General features: G+C 41.9%; 1 protein-coding gene across 1 annotated transcript in view; it reads left to right on the forward strand.

The window, feature by feature from the left end:
- Window positions 1-19889, forward strand: part of PIK3C3 (phosphatidylinositol 3-kinase catalytic subunit type 3) — a 189372-nt gene that overhangs the window by 78578 nt on the left and 90905 nt on the right. The window contains exons 12-21 of the mRNA XM_056523238.1: window positions 839-920; window positions 3028-3095; window positions 3288-3393; window positions 6073-6189; window positions 8326-8457; window positions 9577-9705; window positions 12297-12366; window positions 12812-12876; window positions 15923-16007; window positions 16855-16929. Coding sequence (XP_056379213.1) covers window positions 839-920; window positions 3028-3095; window positions 3288-3393; window positions 6073-6189; window positions 8326-8457; window positions 9577-9705; window positions 12297-12366; window positions 12812-12876; window positions 15923-16007; window positions 16855-16929 — 929 coding nt within the window. The remainder of the gene's footprint in view (window positions 1-838; window positions 921-3027; window positions 3096-3287; window positions 3394-6072; window positions 6190-8325; window positions 8458-9576; window positions 9706-12296; window positions 12367-12811; window positions 12877-15922; window positions 16008-16854; window positions 16930-19889) is intronic.

The following is a 19889-nucleotide window of genomic DNA, read 5'->3' on the forward strand; positions in this document are numbered from 1 at the left end:
TGTGTATCATATCTTTCTTCTTGCTCACATAGTGCAAGTGGGCGTTTCCCAGCAGGCATGACATCACTGAAGCCTGCTGGCGGGACCACTTCTGTCCTCGCATGGTTGCAGTGCTGTGATGAATAGAAGACCTCAAGCTCTGTGCATCTTTCAGTCTGTGTTGCTTTCAGGCTCTCCTGCAGCTTTCAGTCTGTGTGGCTTTCTGTAAGAATCTGTGGAGCTTTCACTTTCTGTGCAGCTGTCAATCAAGCTCAGTGCAGAGAAGGACTTCCTGAGTTTGGACTCCTGCCAGGCTGGGAGGAGACCAAACTCACTGTATTAATTGTGACAGGGAACAGAACAGAGCCACCTAGTGGCCGTTTTTTTTTTTTTTTTTTTTTATATCACATTTTAAAAAATATTTATGTTGATAATTTTAAAAGCAAGTGAATGGGAAAGTGTCTGTCAGCTAATTACTTAAGGAACACTCTATATTAAAAGTTTTATTTGGTAACAGGTACTCTTTAACATATTAAGTCCACATATAGCAAATCTGAACCTGTCCCAATAATCTTTACAGACATACAGCAGTAATATAATGGGACATTGGAGACCAATAAAGCAACTTGTAATTAAAGGATCACTTTGTGTCTGATACTGTTGTTACATCTAGGATCTAAAGGGGTGGAGCATGACAGGGTTTCAGATCTCAGTAAGAGATATTTGGTATCATGTACCTTCCCCCTCAGACCTTATGGGTAGTTGGATTATGGTTTTTCCTTAGCTGTATGAGGGGAACCCATGGTTATACTTGCGGGACCCATATTTCAGATTTTATAAATGGTTTATATATTTTCAGTTCACAGATTATTTCTAGTACGCACCCATCATCTCCAGCACCTACTAAGACCAAAGATGGAGGAGAAGCTGAAAATCTGGAGGTATTCTGCATTCTAGTATCTATCTATATATGTATCTCATATTTATTTATATCTGTCATAAAAAAAATATATAATACACTGCTCAAAAAATAAAGAGCTCAAATAAACACCACAATGTAACTCCAAGTCAATCACACTTCTGTGAAATCACACTGTCCACTCAGGAAGCAACACTGATTCACAATCAATTTCACATGCTGTGAAATTAGCAAGACACCCCCAATAAAGGAGTGGTTCTGCAGGTGGTGGCCACAGACCACTTCTCAGATCCTATGTTTCCTGGCTGATGTTTTGGTCACTTGTGAATGCTGGCAGTGCTTTCACTCTAGTAGTAGCATGAGACTGAGTCTACAGCCTACAAAAGTATAAAAAAAAAGAAGGTTGCAGCAGCTCTCTTGGTCAAAAAATGTATGCTCTTAGCGCACTTTTTGAACAAAAAGTGTCCCCATCCACCACACAGAGGTGGCCTCTTGTCGGATGGGACCCTAACATGCTTAATCCACTCACCTCTGCTGGGCATATGGCCTCTGACTTGGTGAAATGCAGGATCCATTATCAATTAAAAAACCTCCTGTGAACAGGGAGGGGTGCATGGCTAGAGAGGGTGTCCCTCCCCCTAACATGCATAGCAAAACACAAAAAAGAAAAATGGCCAGCACAACTATCTTATACACGCTGCTGTGGCAAATACAAAGTATGCAAAAAAAGAAGGTTTCAGCAGCACTCTTGGTCAAAAAAGGGAGTCTATTAGCACAATTTTTGATCAAAATGTGTACCCCCATCCACCATGTAGAGGAGGCCTCTTGTCAGATGGGATCAGCTCATCTAGGATGGCACATCAATGTTAGCTGTGGAAAAATGGTTTGCTGTGTCTGTCAGTGCAGTGTCCAGAGCATGGAGGCGCTACCAGTAGACAGGCCAGTACATCAGGAGACATAGAGGAGGAGGCCGTAGGAGGGCAACAACCCAGCAGCAGGACTGCTACCTCCACCTTTGTGCAAGGAGGAGCACTGCCAGAGCCCTGTAAAATGACTTCCAGCAGGCCACAAATTGTGCATGTGTCCACTGAAACTGTCAGAAACAGACTCCATGAGGGTGGTATGAGGGCCCGACGTCCACAGGTGGGGGTTGTGCTTACAGCCCAACACCGTGCAGGACGTTTGGCATTTGCCAGAGAACACCAAGATTGTCAAATTTGCCACTGGCACCCTGTGCTCTTCACAGATGAAAGCAGGTTCACACTAAGCACTTGTGACAGATGTGACAGAGTCTGGAGACTCCGTGGAGAACGTTCTGCTGCCCGCAACATCCTCCAGCATGACTAGTTTGGAGGTGGGTCAGTAATGGTGTGGGGTGGCATTTCTTTGGGGGGAGGCCGCACAGCCCTCCATGTGTTTGCCAGAGGTAGGCTGACTGCCATTAGGTACCAAGATGAGATCCTCAGACCCCTTGTCAGACCATATGCTGATGTGGTTGGTCCTGGGTTCCTCCTAATGCAAGACAATGCTAGACCTCAAGTGGCTGGAGTGTGTCAGCAGTTCCTGCAAGAGGAAGGCATTGATGCTATGGACTAGCCCGCCCGTTCCCCAGACCTGAATCCGATTGAGCACATCTGGGACATCATGTCTCATTCCATTCATCAATGCCACATTGCACCACAGACTGTCTAGGAGTTGGCAGATGCTTTAGTCCAGGTCTGGGAGGACATCCCTCAGGAGACCATCTGCCGCCTCATCAGGAGTATGCCCGTGGAGGCCACACACACTACTGAGCCTCATTTTGGCTTGTTTTAAGGACATTACATGAAGTTGGATCAGCCTGTAGTGTGGTTTTCCACTTTGATTTTGAGTTGATAGATTTGATTTCCATTGATAATTTTTGTGTGATTTTGTTGTCAGCACATTCAACTATGTAAAGACAAAAGTATTTCATACGATTAGTTCATTCATTCAGATCTAGGATGGGTTATCTTAGTGTTCCCTTTATTTTTTTGATATATAATGTGTGTGTTTTTTTATTTTATTTTTTATTCTGTCTATTTCATACACACACACACATATATAATGTCATCATATATATTATAACCATCCCATTTTCTATTTTGCAGCAAGATCTCTGCACATTCCTCATCTCCAGAGCTTGTAAAAACTCCACCCTGGCCAACTACTTATATTGGTATGTAGACATTCACTGACTACTTCAGATCTTCTCAACCAGTTTGCCCCCATCTGTAGAGAGCTGTCTGGCCATGCCTGGAGTTGTAGGTTTTTAACAGCTCGAGACACATTGGTTGGCAAATACTGGACTATTGACTCTCTATTCTGGATATTGTAGATGTGTTACTCTGGCTGTGTTTTCTTTTTGCAGGTATGTTATTGTGGAATGTGAAGACCAGGACACCGAGTTGAGGGATCATAAGACCCATGAAATGTACCTAAATGTCATGAGACGCTTCAGTCAGGCACTTCTAAAGGTACAACCACCAAACTAGCACATTTCTTTTCACAACCACATCCACTTTACTGCCACATAACAATACATGAATGGCCGTCTTAAGTGCTTCAGATAGGTGACCTTGGAATGTGCTGTATTGCAACGATTTTACGGACATCCTAATGCAACTCTAAGGAGTTTCTCCACTAACCTGTCTGTCATTGCTCAGGGCATTTGCCAACTTGCTTTGTCCTGTCTGTTCTGACAGTCAACTAGAGAGGTACTGCCTGACAACTGTAGACTCACATGTTTGTCAGAAAATGCCTCCTACCAACCAGTTTACCGATGTGGTGGTGAACTGAGAGTAGAGGATTAAAGAGTACCTGTCATCAAACCATATTTTGTAAACAAACTTATATTATATTCCCTAACTGCTCCTAACACCCCTCCTGCTCTTACATTTTTTTTTCTGAGCTTTAAAAAGCTGTGTATCATACCTTTTGCCCTTGCTCACATTGTGTGAGCTCCCGGCAGGCGAAAGTGGGCGTTCCCCAGCCGGCGCGACGTCACTGATACCTGTGAGATCTGTGCCTCGCCATGCCCCGCACCCACTTCCTGAGTTTGGACTTCTGCAAGTCCAGGAGGAGACCAAACTAACTCTTGGACTTATGCAGGGAACGGAACAGAGCAACCTAGTGGACGTTTTTTCAATCATATTAAAACATTCATAAAAAAACTAAAGGTTGAGAATTTCAACAGCAGATAAATAGCACAGTGTCTTATAATTACATAAGGAACAATATATAAAAATTTGGTGACAGGTACTGACAGGTACTCCAGAATATAAAAATTGTCCCCCATACTGCCGGCAGTAAAAAAATAAAGATATACATACCTTCCTTCGCTCCCCCGGGGCCTCCGGTAACCTGCTCCGGTCTTCGCCGCGATCCTCTTCCTGGTGGTCGGCGAGTCATACTGCGCTCAGCGAATCAACGGCGGCAGCGAAGTCCCAACTTGGCCGGCGAAAGGCTGAGCGGCAGTGTGATGTTTTTGGCCCTGGCCGCAGGTGCCGATGTAGTGAAGAATTTTGTGTCCTGAAGCGTTCTCACACTGCCGCTCAGCCTATCGCCGGCCGGGTCGAGACTTCACTGTGGCCGGTGATTGGCTGAGCGCAGGATGACTCGCCGACCACCAGCAACCAGGAAGAGGATCGCGGCGGAGAACGGAGCCGGTTACAGGAGGCCCCGGGGAAGTGAAGGAAGGTATGTACATCTTTATTTTTTTACTTCCGGCAGTATGGGGGACAATTTTTGCATTCTGGAGTTCTCCTTTAAGGTGGAGAACCCTTCATAGTAAATCAAAAAGCAGTATGTTGCACTGATCTACAATAGGTTCTGATGAGGAATCCAATTTGAGCGTACAGCACTGCGGTATCTGTATGTGCTACGTAAATAAAGACTTTTTTTTTTTTTATCTAAGGCTTCTTTCACACTGCCGTTGGTACACGGCAGTTTGACAGCCGTCGGGAGACCCGGCAGAATAGCGGGAGAAATATTTCTACTTGTGCCGTCTTTTTCTCCCACTATTAATAATGGTGCCATAATAGTAAATGGGAGCCGCTAGGACCCGTTGATGCCCATTGCTAACTGTCATGAAAACGGCCGTTAAAGTAAAAAAAAAGAGAGACTTTGACAGACGTTCTTGACGGGGAGCACCGACAATGTGAAAGGGGCCTAAAACTACCTGTATGATTTTTGACCTTGCTCTCCACATCTCTAAACTTTCCTTCATAAGAAATTTCCTTCCTCCTTCTTTTTTTCTGGTCCTTCACTTTTCAATTCACCTAGGGCTATGTAAACACACTATTTTATGAGCCTTACATTAGGCTGCAAACTGCTGAGCGATGCTCTGCAGGCATCTTTCCTCAGGAAAAATCTTGCACATGGTTGTAAACTTAATGAGTGAATCTTATCATATAATCTTGTGGCATATTGTTAGGATGTTGCGTAACATTGTGATCACTTTTAGGGTTCTACCTTTGGGACCCCCTGCCAGACTATGGAACTAGGAGACCATTCCTTAGGTATTTTTCATTCTTGGCTGTGCCCATGGCCACCAGCTCTGCAGGGAAGTGAAACGCAGCGCCTTTAAAGTAAATAGGATTTTTTTTTTGTTACTTTAAAAATGGTGCAGGAGCCTAGCATTTCAGCCTCTTCATTCTGAAGATGAGGGTGGTCCTAGTGGTTGATTCTGATAGATCAGTAAGCAAAGGCCTATCCTACAGACATGCCCGTGTACCATAAAGGTAACATAAGTGTGTGTGTCAGTTGCAGATCTCTATGACTCCCTGTCGCTAAGATTGTGGGATCCCAAGCCAACCTGAGTGTTTCTTGCCATTAGCAGCCCCTTTTCTTATTGTTGAATAGAATTTTAAAAACAGCCAAGTGTCCAATTCATTGCTATGGATAGTGACTCTGCAGTCAACTAGCTGGTCAACAACCACGGCTTGGGGGTCCCACAAGACAGACCCTCAATATGTCACCGCCCTTGTGTAATAACAAGACGCAGATTAATAAAATGTTACTTTCTTGGTTGTATAATGACATTCAGCACTTTAAGGAGCAGCGGCTGCATTGTCGTACAAGCAGATGAGACCTTCGGTAACAGGCGAGACAAGTTCATTTTTATTTTTCTTCTTCCCTGCTATTCCCTGCTCTAGGGCGATAAGTCTGTCAGAGTGATGCGCTCGCTGCTGGCGACACAGCAAACCTTTGTAGAAAGACTGGTTAATCTCATGAAAGCAGTGCAGCGTGAAAGTGGCAACCGCAAAAAAAAGGTACGTGCCAGTCTCTCCTCCTCCTTCCCTGTGTGCCAGTCTGCTGTCTACACCAGTGTTTCCCCACCAGCGTGCCTCCAGCTGTTGCATAACTACAACTCCCAACATGCCCGGACAGCTGGGAGTTGTAGTTTTGCAACAGCTGGAGGCACGCTGGTTGGGAAACACTAGTCTAAACAGTTTATTGTATGATTGGTCTCAGCATTGTCTCTTTTGTGTAACATGAGGATACAGGTCATAAGTCACATGCACAGATGTAGCATTGTGACGGAGATACAGTGAATGTTGTTAAACTTTTCTTTTTTTCTTTTTGCATCCAAGCAACCAACGATAACTGAACCATTTACTGAAGGATGTGCTGCTCTTATAGATAGAGAGAGAGATATAGAGATAGGAGATAGAGAGATAGGAGATAGATATGACATAGATAGATAGATAAGGCACACCGCTTTCTTATGATGCAATCAGAATAATTTTATTCGGCAATCCAAAACAAAAGTGTTACGTTTCGGTCATAAACAGACCTTCATCAGACCGGATTGCTGCAGGGTAGGAGGAAAATAGGTGATCGGCCAGCAGAGCCGTGCTGCATGGAATCATGTGCTGCGCCATTAGCCACTACGGCACTCCCAGGAATAGTATGATCAATTGTAGGGTGCAGGCTACTGAAAAAGAATCAAGTCCGAGGTTCTTGTGCATCAATAAAAAAGTAGAAACCAGTGCAGAACTCCTTTAAGATAAAAAAAAAAAAAGTGGATTTATTCCATCAGAAAATGTGACAAAAGCAGCGATGTTTTGATCCTCTCCAGGATCTTTTTCAAGCTTGAAAAAGATCCTGGAGAGGATCGAAATGTTGCTGCTTTTGTCACATTTTCTGATGGAATAAATCCACTTTTTTTCACCTTAAAGGAGTTCTGCACTGGTTTCTACTTTTTTATTGATGCACAAAAACCTCAGACTTGATTCTTTTTCAGTAGCCTGCACCCTACAATTGATCATACTATTCCTGGGAGTGCTGTTGTTTTTTGCTGTTTACATAGATAGATAGATATGAGATAGATATATATGAGATAGAAAGATAGGTATGAGGATAGATAGATACATTGATAGATATGAGATAGATAGATAGATACATAGATATGAGATAGATAGTTCACATTTTTTTTGGTGATCATAAAAGCCACTACTTATTACAACTCCTGGAGTGCTGCCGTGCCAGCTTGTACTAGATAGATACCTAGATATGAGAGATATAGATGATGGATGGATAGATATTAGGTAGATAGATAGATATGAGAGAGATAGATGATGGATGGATAGATATTAGGTAGATAGATAGATGATGGATGTATAGATGATGGATGGATAGATATGAGAGAGATAGATGATGGATGGATAGATATTAGGTAGATAGATATGAGATAGATAGATGATGGATGGATAGATGATGGATGGATAGATATGAGAGAGATATATGATGGATGGATAGATATTAGGTAGATAGGCTGATAGATATAATAGAGAGACAGATATGAGACTGGTGGATAGATGAATAGAGCTAGAGGCACAAGGCCAGGTTCGCACTAGCGTATATTAGTGTTCAGAACTGAAACAGTTGCTAGGTGATTGTTTAGACAATTAAATTAAAGGAGCCTGCTACAGTATACATCACATTTTTTGCTGTAGGTAAAGAATCCTGACACTCACCATAAATGCTTGAATCACGCATGCGTGTCGCTATCGTGTTACATCTATGCTTTTGATGTGAATAAACACTTGAGGTGATTGAAGCATTTATCGTGAGTGTCAGGATTCTTTACCTACTGCAGACGATTACCTGTCCGCGAGCACCACGCTACACATACAAGTGCCGACTGCTTCTACTTTTACATCACACTTTTTGACTCTATGCCGAAGGATACCTCTGGCATATTGCAGAAATGCTTTGTGAACCCTGCCTAATACAGTTCCTTTCCGGCATCAGGAGTATATCCCTGGATTGTAATTACACTAGGAGTTTGTCGTTCTTCGAGTGCATGAATTCTAACCCATCGTGGCCTCTTAAAGAAAAAGCCCCAAAACGAAGTCTTGTATCTCTAGCCTGTGATCTAACAGAATGTCCTTATTTTGTTTTAGAATGAGAGGCTTCAGGCCTTACTAGCAGACAATGAGAAGATGAACCTTTCAGAGATCGAGCCCATTCCTCTGCCTCTAGAGCCTCAGGTGAAGATTCGGGGGATCATCCCAGAGAAGGCTTCTCTGTTCAAGGTAAACCCCTCAGCCTCGTGACTATTACTTTCATCCTCTGTCTTGGGTGGGAATAAAGGAACTGTCAGCTAGAAGTCCTATGGTCGTGTTCTTGTTTCTCCAGAAGACAGACATCTCAAGGCTCTCTAGAAGCATCCATAAATGGTATGCAGGTCAAGAGACAATGGGGGAAAATGTACTAAAACTATGAGGGAAGTTTAGCAAACATTGGAGGAGATTTATCAAAACCTGACCAGAGGAAAAGTTGCCCATATCAACCAATCAGATTGCTTCTTTCATTTTAAACAAGGCCTTTGCTAGATGAAAGAAGCGATCTGATTGGTTGCTATGGGCAACTGGGAAACTTTTCCTCTGGACAGGTTTTAATAAATCTCCCCCATTGTGTAAAGGAACAGTAGAGTCCAGCTTAAAAATTATTTTATTTTTTAGGCCACTGAAAATTTTTAATCTGACCTGGTTGCTATGGGCACTTGCCCCTTCTATAATTCTTAGACACTATAAACTCCATACTTATGACAGTGGTTCAGGCTGTTCTATGTTTTGACCAATTATTCAAATTATTAGTCATAAGAATTGTGCACCAGATTTTTGGCACGATTTTGTTGCATGTTGTCTCATCATAAACCACACCCCTATTACAGAAGCCACACCCCTTTTGGTAAAGTCATATTCCTGTTGTCTGAAAGATCTAAAACACAGTATGAATGTGGTACATAGCATGTACGCCAGTTGTTTTTTTTTTTTTCTGGTGCAAATTGTGCCAGAATTCTGGCACATTTTCAATAGTAAATCTGTGCCAGAATTTGCGCAGATCGGAACAGTTGTAAAAATAAAAAACTGTAGGGGAAAGTGCAAAATGTAGGAAAATATACATTCCATACTTGTAGGGAATTAAACCCAAAGAAAACTGCACTCCATTCTTAGTAAATCAGGGCCATTGTGTATCAGCTTCATCAGTCTCACTGATCAGCACAATAAGGCTATGTGTACATCTACATGATGATTGTTAGCAGAATCCATCATATTTGCCCTCATTGACCTGTCCGTCCACTTACAGCCAGTGATGACTACGTCGTGGACCTTTTAGCCTTAACCTCACTGTCACCTTTCCCTCTGTAGAGTGCTCTCATGCCGGCAAAATTGTATTTCAAGACTGAGGACGGAGGGAAATATCCAGTGATATTCAAAAATGGAGACGACCTGCGTCAGGACCAGCTTATCCTGCAGATCATTTCACTAATGGATAAGGTGAGCAAGACTGACCTCAACACGGTAGTGAAGAGGTTCTGCAGTCACATCAGTGTAGGATGTATTCTACATAGTTATATAGGTGGTTTGTAGAGTTGCCCATAGAAGGTCTTTTCAGTGGGCCTAAGGTGAAGCTTGAGATGCATTACTCCCATCCCCAATAACAGGGTAAACAAAGTGGAAAGTGGTTTCTAGCATTTTACTGAATGAAGCCTAAAGTGTACCAATACATTTTTTTGTAACTTTAAATAAGTCATTAGTGCAGCACTGTGCACCATTGCTATATTGTTATTTATCTAAACATTTTTTTTATTTTGAATTTGGCACCTGACTAGCTTTCCTTGTGCTGTTCTGCCTGCTCCCCTATGAATATCACTATACATTTAGGACAGTTTCTCTATACTACCTGTCTGCAGTGGTTACATAGTACATATCCCAACCTGTGGCTCTTTAGCAGTTGCAAAACTACCCTGATGCCCTGATAGCCTTTGACTTTACACTAAAACTGACATTATCTTTATTCTGTGGGTCAATACGATTACAGCGATACCCACTCTTACAATCTACCAAATCCTTTTTTACAAAATGGAAAACTTTTATTATTTTCTTACCTGACGAAGAGGAAAGGCAGTGTGTTCTTCAACACTTTAAAGGTGTGCTCTGCCCCTAGACATCTTATCCCCTATCCAAAGATAGGGGATAAGGTGTCTGATTGCGGGGGTCCCCAGCATTGGGACCCCCACGATCTCTCCTGCAAAGTTTGCTTCGTGGCTGATGACTCACAATACAGGGGCATGTTTTCTTTCTTTCTGAATTGAATTATCCACTCAAATACGGTACCTCTCCTGAATATTTTTAAAGTAGAACTCCAGAATACAAAAATTGTCCTCCACACTGCCGGCAGTAAAAAAATAAATAGATACATAGCTTCCTTCGGCTCCCCTGGTGCCTCCGGTAACCTGCTCTGGTCTCCTGTGCGATCCTCTTCCTGGTTGCCAGTGGTCGGCGAGTCATACTGCACTCAGCCAATCACCGGCCGCAGTGAAGTCCCGACTCGGCCGGCGATAGGCTGAGCGGCAGTGTGATGTTTTCGGCCCCGGCACAGCCCACTGTTCCAAAGATCTGTCAAACGCCAGTGGGGTGTAACTCACTGCACCCCTTATTACATTCTGTGAGGGGTGTAGTTTCCAAAATGGGGTCACATGTGGGGGGGTCCACTGTTCTGGCACCACAGGGGGCTTTGTAAACGCACATGGCCCCAGACTTCCATTCCAAACAAATTCTCTCTCCAAAAGCTCAATGGTGCTCCTTCTCTTCTGAGCATTGTAGTGCGCCAGCAGAGCACTTGACGTCCACACATGGGGTATTTCCATACTCAGAAGAAATGGGGTTACAAATTTTGGGGGTAATTTTCTCCTATTACACCTTTTGAAAGTTTTAAATTTGGATAAAAACCAGCATTTTAATGAGAATTTTTTTTTTCATTTACACATCGGACTTTAAAGAGTACCTATCACTATCTAAACCTTCCCTAATCCCCTCCCCATCTGTCCCTGACTCTGACAAAGTCTATCCCTGCATTTATTTTGCTTTAAAACACCCAAAAATATATTTTTTCTATGCTATTTTTTCTATGCTCTAGTGCAGTTGTAAGCACAGAGCAGGGGAGGTAGACATAGCAACAGCAAGTCCGTGGAGAGAGGGAGATAAGCAGTGCATATATAATTAGCCATGTGGAAAGTGGAGAGAGAAGAGAGGAACATAAAAAAGAGAAGAGGGAATGTATCCTCTCTGTTCGTTCCATGCTTGTGTACAGCTCAGTGCTCTCTCTCCCTCCCTCCCTCCCTCCTGCCTGTCTGACAGGGGGGGAGCTGCACTGAGCTGATTTCAGAAACACTCACTGAGTCAGAAATGCTTGCTGACAGGATTGCTAGGGAGACCCCTAGTGGAGAACTTTTTAAAGTTTAAAAAAATTACCTCCTTTCATGTTTTTTTTTTTATTTTTTTTTTTTTATAAAAGCAATAAAAAAGTTGTTCAGTAGGGCTTTATCTTTAATATTTAAAAAAAATTTTCATGAGAGGTACACTTTATAAAAAAGTCGTGAAATACCTGTGAGGTTTTAAGGCTCACTTGAGGGGTGTAGTTTCCAAAATAGTATGCCATTTTTTTTTTTTTTTTTTTGCTGTTCTGGCACCATAGGGGCTTCCTAAATGCAACATGCCCACCAAAAACCATTTCAGCAAAATTTGCTTTCCAAAAGCCAAATGTGACTCCTTCTCTTCTGAGCATTGTAGTTCGCCTGCAGAGCATTTTACATCCTAACATGGGGTATTTCCATACTCAGAAGAGATTGTGCTACAAATTTTCGGGGGCATTTTCTCCCATTACCTTTTTGTAAAAATTGTAAATTTGGGGGGAAAAAATGCACTTACTCATTTACACATCTGACTTTAACGAAAAGTTATATATACTCCAGCTGGAGGCACCCTGGTTGGGAAACACTGGTCTATCTGCTGGTGTTCCAGAGGGCATAAAAGCTTCTTTACATTTGTTGTACACACAAAACTGTTTTTGTTTATTTATTTTCCAGCTTTTACGGAAAGAAAATCTGGATCTGAAGTTAACACCTTACAAGGTTCTGGCAACAAGCACAAAGCATGGTAACCACTTTAATTCCTATAGGTCCCTGATTTTTTACAGACTCCTTAGTTGATCCCAGTAGTTGGCAACTATTTGCTCCCAAGTCTGATTCCTACACCACAAAAATACACTGCTCTTTATCTTTATGGATGGATAGACGCACGTTTTGTTACAGTGGGCACATTTTACTGAGGGGCCATTTATTACTTTTATTCATTCTTAAGAAATGCAATTACTTTAGAGTCGCTTAATGGAAATCTCAATAAAATCAGCTTTATAGGTCTGGGAGAAGCGGAGGAAAGATCTGCACAAAGTGCTTGTTCTGCTGTCATTTGGGGAGCAGCTGTTTATATAAAGCTGTGTGATGGAAGTGACAGCAACTCGCCGCTCTGCCCTATATACTGTACATGGCTAAAAACAAAGATACTGTTGTCTGTATATAATCCAGTGTCATCCTCCTTACAGGATTCATGCAGTTTATACAGTCAGTGCCTGTTGCTGAAGTGCTTGCCACTGAGGGAAGTATACAGGTAGGTATATAACGTGAATATGATGGTGGCAGTATTATAGTAGTTATATTCTTGTACATAGGAGCAGTATTATAGTAGTTATATTCTTGTACATAGAAGGTAGTATTATAGTAGTTATAGTCTTGAATATAGGAGCAGTATTATAGTAGTTATATTCTTGTATATAGGAGGCAGTATTATAGTAGTTATATTCTTGTATATAGGAGCAGTATTATAGTAGTTACATTCTTGTACATAGAAGGTAGTATTATAGTAGTTATATTCTTGTATATAGGAGCAGTATTATAGTAATTATATTCTTGTACATAGGAGCAGTATTATAGTAGTTATATTCTTGTATATAGGAGCAGTATTATAGTAGTTATATTCTTGTACATAGGAGCAGTATTATAGTAGTTATATTCTTGTATATAGGAGCAGTATTATAGTCGTTATATTCTTGTATATAGGAGCAGTATTATAGTAGTTATATTCTTGTACATAAGAGCAGTATTATAGTAGTTATATTCTTGAATATAGGAGCAGTATTATAATAGTTATATTCTTGTACATAGAAGACAGTATTATACTAGTTATACAAGTAGAGTGTAGAAGGAAATGGCAGTGTCCAGATGTATTAGATGTGTTTTTTCTCTTGTGCAAAAAACATATAATACAAGAATATGTGAAGATACAATCTCTTTGTTAAAAACAATATGAAGAAAGAATCATAAAAATATGGTTAATTCATTTCTGAGACCTAGAATTCCGAGCGCATCAGTGCGCAGAATCCACTGACATTCCCGTTGTCTCAATGTGCGCTCCCGTTCTGGATTTCCGGACTTTCTGCTGTTAAGGACTTCATATGTTGCAGATCAGATTGGGTGATCTATGCCATACTATGTCCGTGTAAATTTTATTACATCGGATCAACAAAGAGGTGTCTCTTAGCATAAGTGCTCCCAGACAACGGGATTAGGATCAGCAGGGCTCATAGAACATTTGAAAGAAAAGCACAACAGTAACAGTAATAAACTTACCTTTTTCGGCCTGGAGAAAGTGACAGCCGAAAGTCCGGAACTGGAGGGCACATTGAGACAACGGGAATGTCAGTGGATTCTGCGCACTGATGCGCTCGGAATCCTAGGTCTCAATGACAGAAATTAATTAACCATATTTTTATGATTCTTTCTTCATATTGTTTTTAACAGAGACTGTATCTTCACATATTATTGTATTATATGTTTTTTGCACGAGAGAAAAAATTTGTTGGATTAATCCTCCTTCCAGATAATGATCCTGGATTTCCTGTATAAGACTTTCGGGAGCATCCGAACAGTGAGGTCAGAGGAAGTGGGAAGACCGCGAAACAGGACTTGTTGCCGTTACTTCGCTCAGCTTCGGCTGTGCGGTTCATTTTCTCTTCCATGCCGGCATCCGGAGATATTTAAAGTGGTACTCCGCCCCTAGACATCTTATCCCCTATCCAAAGGATAGGGGATAAGATGTCAGATCTCCGTGGTCCCGCTGCTGGGGACCCCTGGGATCCCCGCTGCGGCACCGCGCTATCATTACAGCACAGAGCGAGTTCGCTCTGCACGTAATGATGGGCAGTACAGGGGCCGGAGCATCGTTATGTCACGGCTCTGCCCCTCGTGACGTCACAGCCCACCCCTTTCAATACAAGTCTATGGGAGGGGGCGTGGCGGTCATCACGCCCCCTCCCATAGACTTGCATTAAGGGGACGGGCCGTGATGTCACGAGGGGCGGCGCCATGACGTCACGCTGCTCCGTCCCCCGTATCGCCCGTCATTACGCACAGAGCGAACTTGCTCTATGCTGTAATGATAGCGCGGTGCCGCAGCGGGACCGCGGCGATCTGACATCTTATCCCCTATCCTTTGGATAGGGGATAAGATGTCTAAGGGCGGAGTACCCCTTTAAGAACAAGAGTCCATTCTACCATTTTTCTATTTTTTTGCATGATTATAGTCGTTCTATTCTTGTACTTAGGGTGCAGTATTAAAATAGTTCTATTCTTGTACATAGGGGGCAGTATTAAAGTAGTTATATCCAAGTGAAGAGAAATGAGTGGCACCAGTGACTGATCTCCCTAAGTAACAACCATATAGGAACAGTTCATGGAGGTATTATCCTGGAGCTTCAGGTATAAGTAATACCTGGGGGTGCAGGTGTAAATTCAGTAGTCCATAAATATGACGGAAAAGGAGAAAAATAGAGAAACTGCACTCACCCACTGTATAAACTTGAAGATGTAGATTTATTCAGATCATCGGAGATAGATCCATGAGGTGGAGGACATGGAGGGGAATGAACTGGGCCCAGTCAGAGGAAGCACCGTCCGGCGCAAAACTAGTCCTGGCGTTCATTCCTCTCCATGTCCTCCACCTCATGGATCTATCTCTGATGATCTGAATAAATCTACATCTTCAAGTTTATACAGTGGGTGAGTGCGGTTTCACTATTTTTCTCCTTTTCCGTCATATTTATAGTAGTTATATTCTTGTATATAGGAGCAGTATTATAGTAGTTATATTCTTGTACATAGGAGCAGTATTATAGTAGTTATATCCAAGTGAAGAGAAATGAGTGGCACCAATGACTGATCTCCCTAGGTAACAGCAATATCGGAGCAGTTTGTGGAGGTACTATCCAGGAGCTTCAGATATAAGTAATGCCTGGGGGTGCAGGTGTAAATTCAAAAGTCCATAAATATGACGAGTCATATTATAGTAGTTATATTCTTGTTCATAGGAGCAGTATTATAGTAGTTATATTCTTGTACATAGGGGACAGTATTATAGTAGCTATATTCTTGTACATAGGAGGCAGTATTATAGTAGCTATATTCTTGTACATATGAGCCAGTATTATAGTAGTTATATTCTTGTACATAGGAGCAGTATCATAGTAGTTATATTCTTGTTCATAGAAACACTATTACAATAGTAATGTATTTGGCCACAGGTGGTAGTGTTATTTGAGTCAAAATTTAAGGATCAAAACAAACTATTTATAATCTGTGTTTTTTTTATTTTTCTGCAGAACTTTTTTAGAAAACATGCGCCAAGTGACAAAGGTCCATATGGAATCAGCGCAGAGGTGATGGACACTTATGTAAAAAGCTGTGGTAAGTTTTTTTTTTTGTTTTTTTTTTAGAGCACATTTGAATAGAGAAAAAAAATAAAAAATACTCCAAATTAATCTAGTATGATTTTATAGCAGCTGTAGAGCCAGAGGTTGTAGACCACTTTATGATCCAGGGAAAATAGTATATACTGTAGAATGTGTAATAAGGAGTTAGACACATAAGGGGGTGCAGACACAGAGTTAAACTTTTTCTACTTATGACTATTAAAGGAATACTTCACTTCCGACAGGGAATACGTTTCTGATCGCGGGGCGTCCAAACTCTCCCAAATGGAGCCCAATCTCACATTTGGACACTGCTTCTTCCCAGTGAGCATTCCACCACACTGTCCCCCACTTTCCAAGACAGTCTCCTCATGCTGAACATTGACAGCACGCTCAGCCAATCACCAGCTGCGATGGGACCTCCTCATTTGAAGATGCACTGGCCCTGAACAGCAGTGACTGCCCACCAGTCAGTGGCTGAGACACATTCACTTCTTATTCGGTAATTGACTAAGAGAGCCATCACTGCTGTTTAGCACTGGCGCGTCTCCAAAGGTAAGGGTTGGAGCGCTCAGGGAAGAAGTAGCTGACTGGTAAGTTGAGCTGCGATGGTCGGGCCCTGCCCAGGAGTGGGTAGGGAGCCCAGGGGTTGGACCCCCTGAGATTAGACACTTAGATAGTTTGGTTTTGTTTTTGGCCGAATAATTAATAAATTATAAAGAGAGATGTCCACATACTTTTGGTAATATAAATTAGTTGCCCATTGGCTGCCCAGTTTTCTTATAATTAAATAGTATGTCCTAGAGGACGTGTCCGTATTCTCATCCTGTTCTTCCTTGCAGCTGGATACTGCGTCATTACATACATTCTTGGCGTTGGAGACAGACATCTGGACAACCTCTTGTTAACCAAGACAGGTCTGATGGCATTTTATTACATTGGTTTCTATTTTGAGTTTTCAGGGTGTCCACATTATTGGGGTTGGCATTTATTTAGTTATTTTTTTATTATGTGGCAGAGAATCACATTTTCTGCTCTGGAGACATGATTCAGAGCTCAATGGGTGCTTTTTGTGAATTTGCCACCTCCTTCCCTTCTCTCAATCCTTTAGTCTGTGTTCAGTCTACCCTTTGACAAAGGCATGGCCAGGCAGCTTGAAGTCTCCTCAGGGATCTATAACCTGCTGTGTGTCAGCTCTGAGATTGATAAAACACATGGGAATAATGGTGGCTTAGACAACACAATGGGTCAAATTTACTAATACTGTCTAATTCATAGACAATGAACACATAACCTGTCTAGACTATCTAGTCTAAGTTTAAACCAAATATTAGTTAACTTAAAATTTACAACCAAAATGTTACCCCACAATTTGGCAACATTTTTGTTGCATGAAGTCACATGAAAGCCATGACACCTTTCCATTGAAGCCATGTTCTTGTCTACTAGGCCACACCTATTATCAAACGGCTCGAAAGTGTCTAAAAGGTTTCTAAAACACATTATAAATGTGACGCTTGTTATCTAAGATAATTTTTCTGCCATATTTACAATAGTAAATCTGTCCCACTGTATTTGTTTATAGCCTGTGACAAATGAGCAGCAATTGTATCAGCTTAGTATATATAGGATGTATATACAAACGGTAGGTGCTGTTTAACGGAAAGAGGGAGTTGTATTGCAAATGTATACGTTGACTTTAAAGAGATCCTAATCTATTCAACCTATATTGTAAAATAGAATTCAGAGTTCAGAAACGCTACACCTCCCACTATGTAGCCCAACATATTGCAGTGAATGTTTTTGTGTTGATTGATTCCTCTTGGCAACCAGCAGAATAAAATTGATCATAGAATACTGATAATGCATCATGTACATGCCTATACAGTGACCCCCCGACCTACGATGGCCCCGACATACGATCATTTCAACATACGATGGCCTCTCAGAGGCCATCGCATGTTGCAGGCAGCATCAACATACGATGCTTTTCTAGGTCAGGGCCATCGCATAAACGGCTATCCGGCAGTGCAGACTGCTTCAGCTGCCACCAGATAGCTGTTTACTGTGCCCAGTGTGGTCCGCTGACTATCACTTACCTGTCCTCGGGGCTCCGACGCGTCCTCTTCGGGATCCCCTCCATCGTCAGCGCTCTCCATCGTCGTCATCACGTCACTGCGCATGGTGACCCGTCATCCAATAGGAGCAGCGTGCATAGCGATGTGATGGCGGCGACGGTGAGCGCGGATGCCGGGGAAGCAGAGGCCTTGCCGGAGCATCAGGGACACCCTGGGAACGCGGCGACAGCGATGGAGGGCGACATCCAGGGCAGCGGTGACGGTTCGGAGCGGCGGAGACACGCGAGTATAACCTCCAATACCAGTGGTCTTCAACCTGTGGACCTCCAGATGTTGCAAAACTACAACTCCCAGCATGCCCGGACAGCCGTTGGCTGTCCGGGCATGCTGGGTGTTGTAGTTTTGCAACATCTGGAGCTCCGCAGGTGTAGACCACTGTCCTATACTTTACATTGCACGGATTCCTCAACATACGATGGTTTCAACAAACGATGGTCCATTTGGAACGGATTACCATCATATGTTGAGGGACCACTGTATATATAATATATATAGATATATATATATATATATATATATATATATATATATATATATATATATAGATGGAATGTTACAGTAAGTAAATAAATTATGAAGCAGCATTAATCTCATAAACACCTGTAATTAAACTACTAAAAAATGATATCTAATCAAACTACAATTGCAATTAATATATGCCTGGCTATCAAATATTGTGCTTTATTTACAGTAACAGAGCAGTATATGGAACAAATATTTTAAGTGTTACTATAGTTATAGACGGCGTCATGATACGGGTAAAACTAAAAGAGTTATCTTGTTGCCTGAGACTGGTGCCGATCCTCACATCATCGAACAGACTGCTTGATGTTGCATCCCGGAAGTCCCATTCAAGTCTTCCGGGGTCGAACATCAGGCAGTCCGTCTGATGACCTGATTATCGGCGCTAGTCTTGGGAATCGTGATAGCGCGTTTACTTTCACCCGTATTCTGCCGCTGGCCAAAAAGTAACACTTTGAGAACAATGCCTAAAAGGTCCCGATCTTTAATGTGTTTGATCCCTACTAAACCTTCAAAAATCAGGCTTCCTAAAATTACTATATTATCCATAATTTAGAGATGTAAAAGCAAAAAAAAAACACACACATTATGTAAGATATGGAGGTCGTGGTGTAGGGTAAAAGGAGTTATAGTGCGGATGAAGAGCTGTAAAATGAGGGGTTACTCACTGAAATATGTTGTAAATATTTTTATTCCTAATGTGCCTGTCTCCTACATAATATCGGCCCCACCCCCTTCATTATTATGCTAATAAAGACTGTGGGTTAACGCTCTGCTCTGTGTGGTCACCCGTGGCCTTCATTGCTATAATAAACTATTTAGAATTAAACTATTTACAAAAAGAACGCAGCACCATGTGAACGTATTTTAGTGACTAACCCCTCATTTTACAGCTCTTCACCCGCACTATAACCCAGTACACTGGGTTTAGTGCGGGTGAACTAGCTGTCAGATTCTCTTTAACCTGTTAAGGACCAATTGCGTACCTGTAGGCCCTGAATCCTTAAGGGGTACTCTGGTGGAATTATTATTACTTTTTTAAATCACCAGGTGCCAGAAAGTTAAACAGATTTGTAAATTATTTCTATTAAAAAAATATTTACCCTTCCAGTAGATTTTAACAGCTGTATGCTACAGAGGAAATTCTTTTCTTTTTTAATTTCTTTTTTGTCTTGTTCACAGTGCTCCCGGCTGACACCTAATGCCCGTTTTAGGAA

The sequence above is a fragment of the Hyla sarda genome, chromosome 1 (genome assembly GCF_029499605.1).
Source record: "Hyla sarda isolate aHylSar1 chromosome 1, aHylSar1.hap1, whole genome shotgun sequence".
NCBI lineage: Eukaryota > Metazoa > Chordata > Amphibia > Anura > Hylidae > Hyla > Hyla sarda.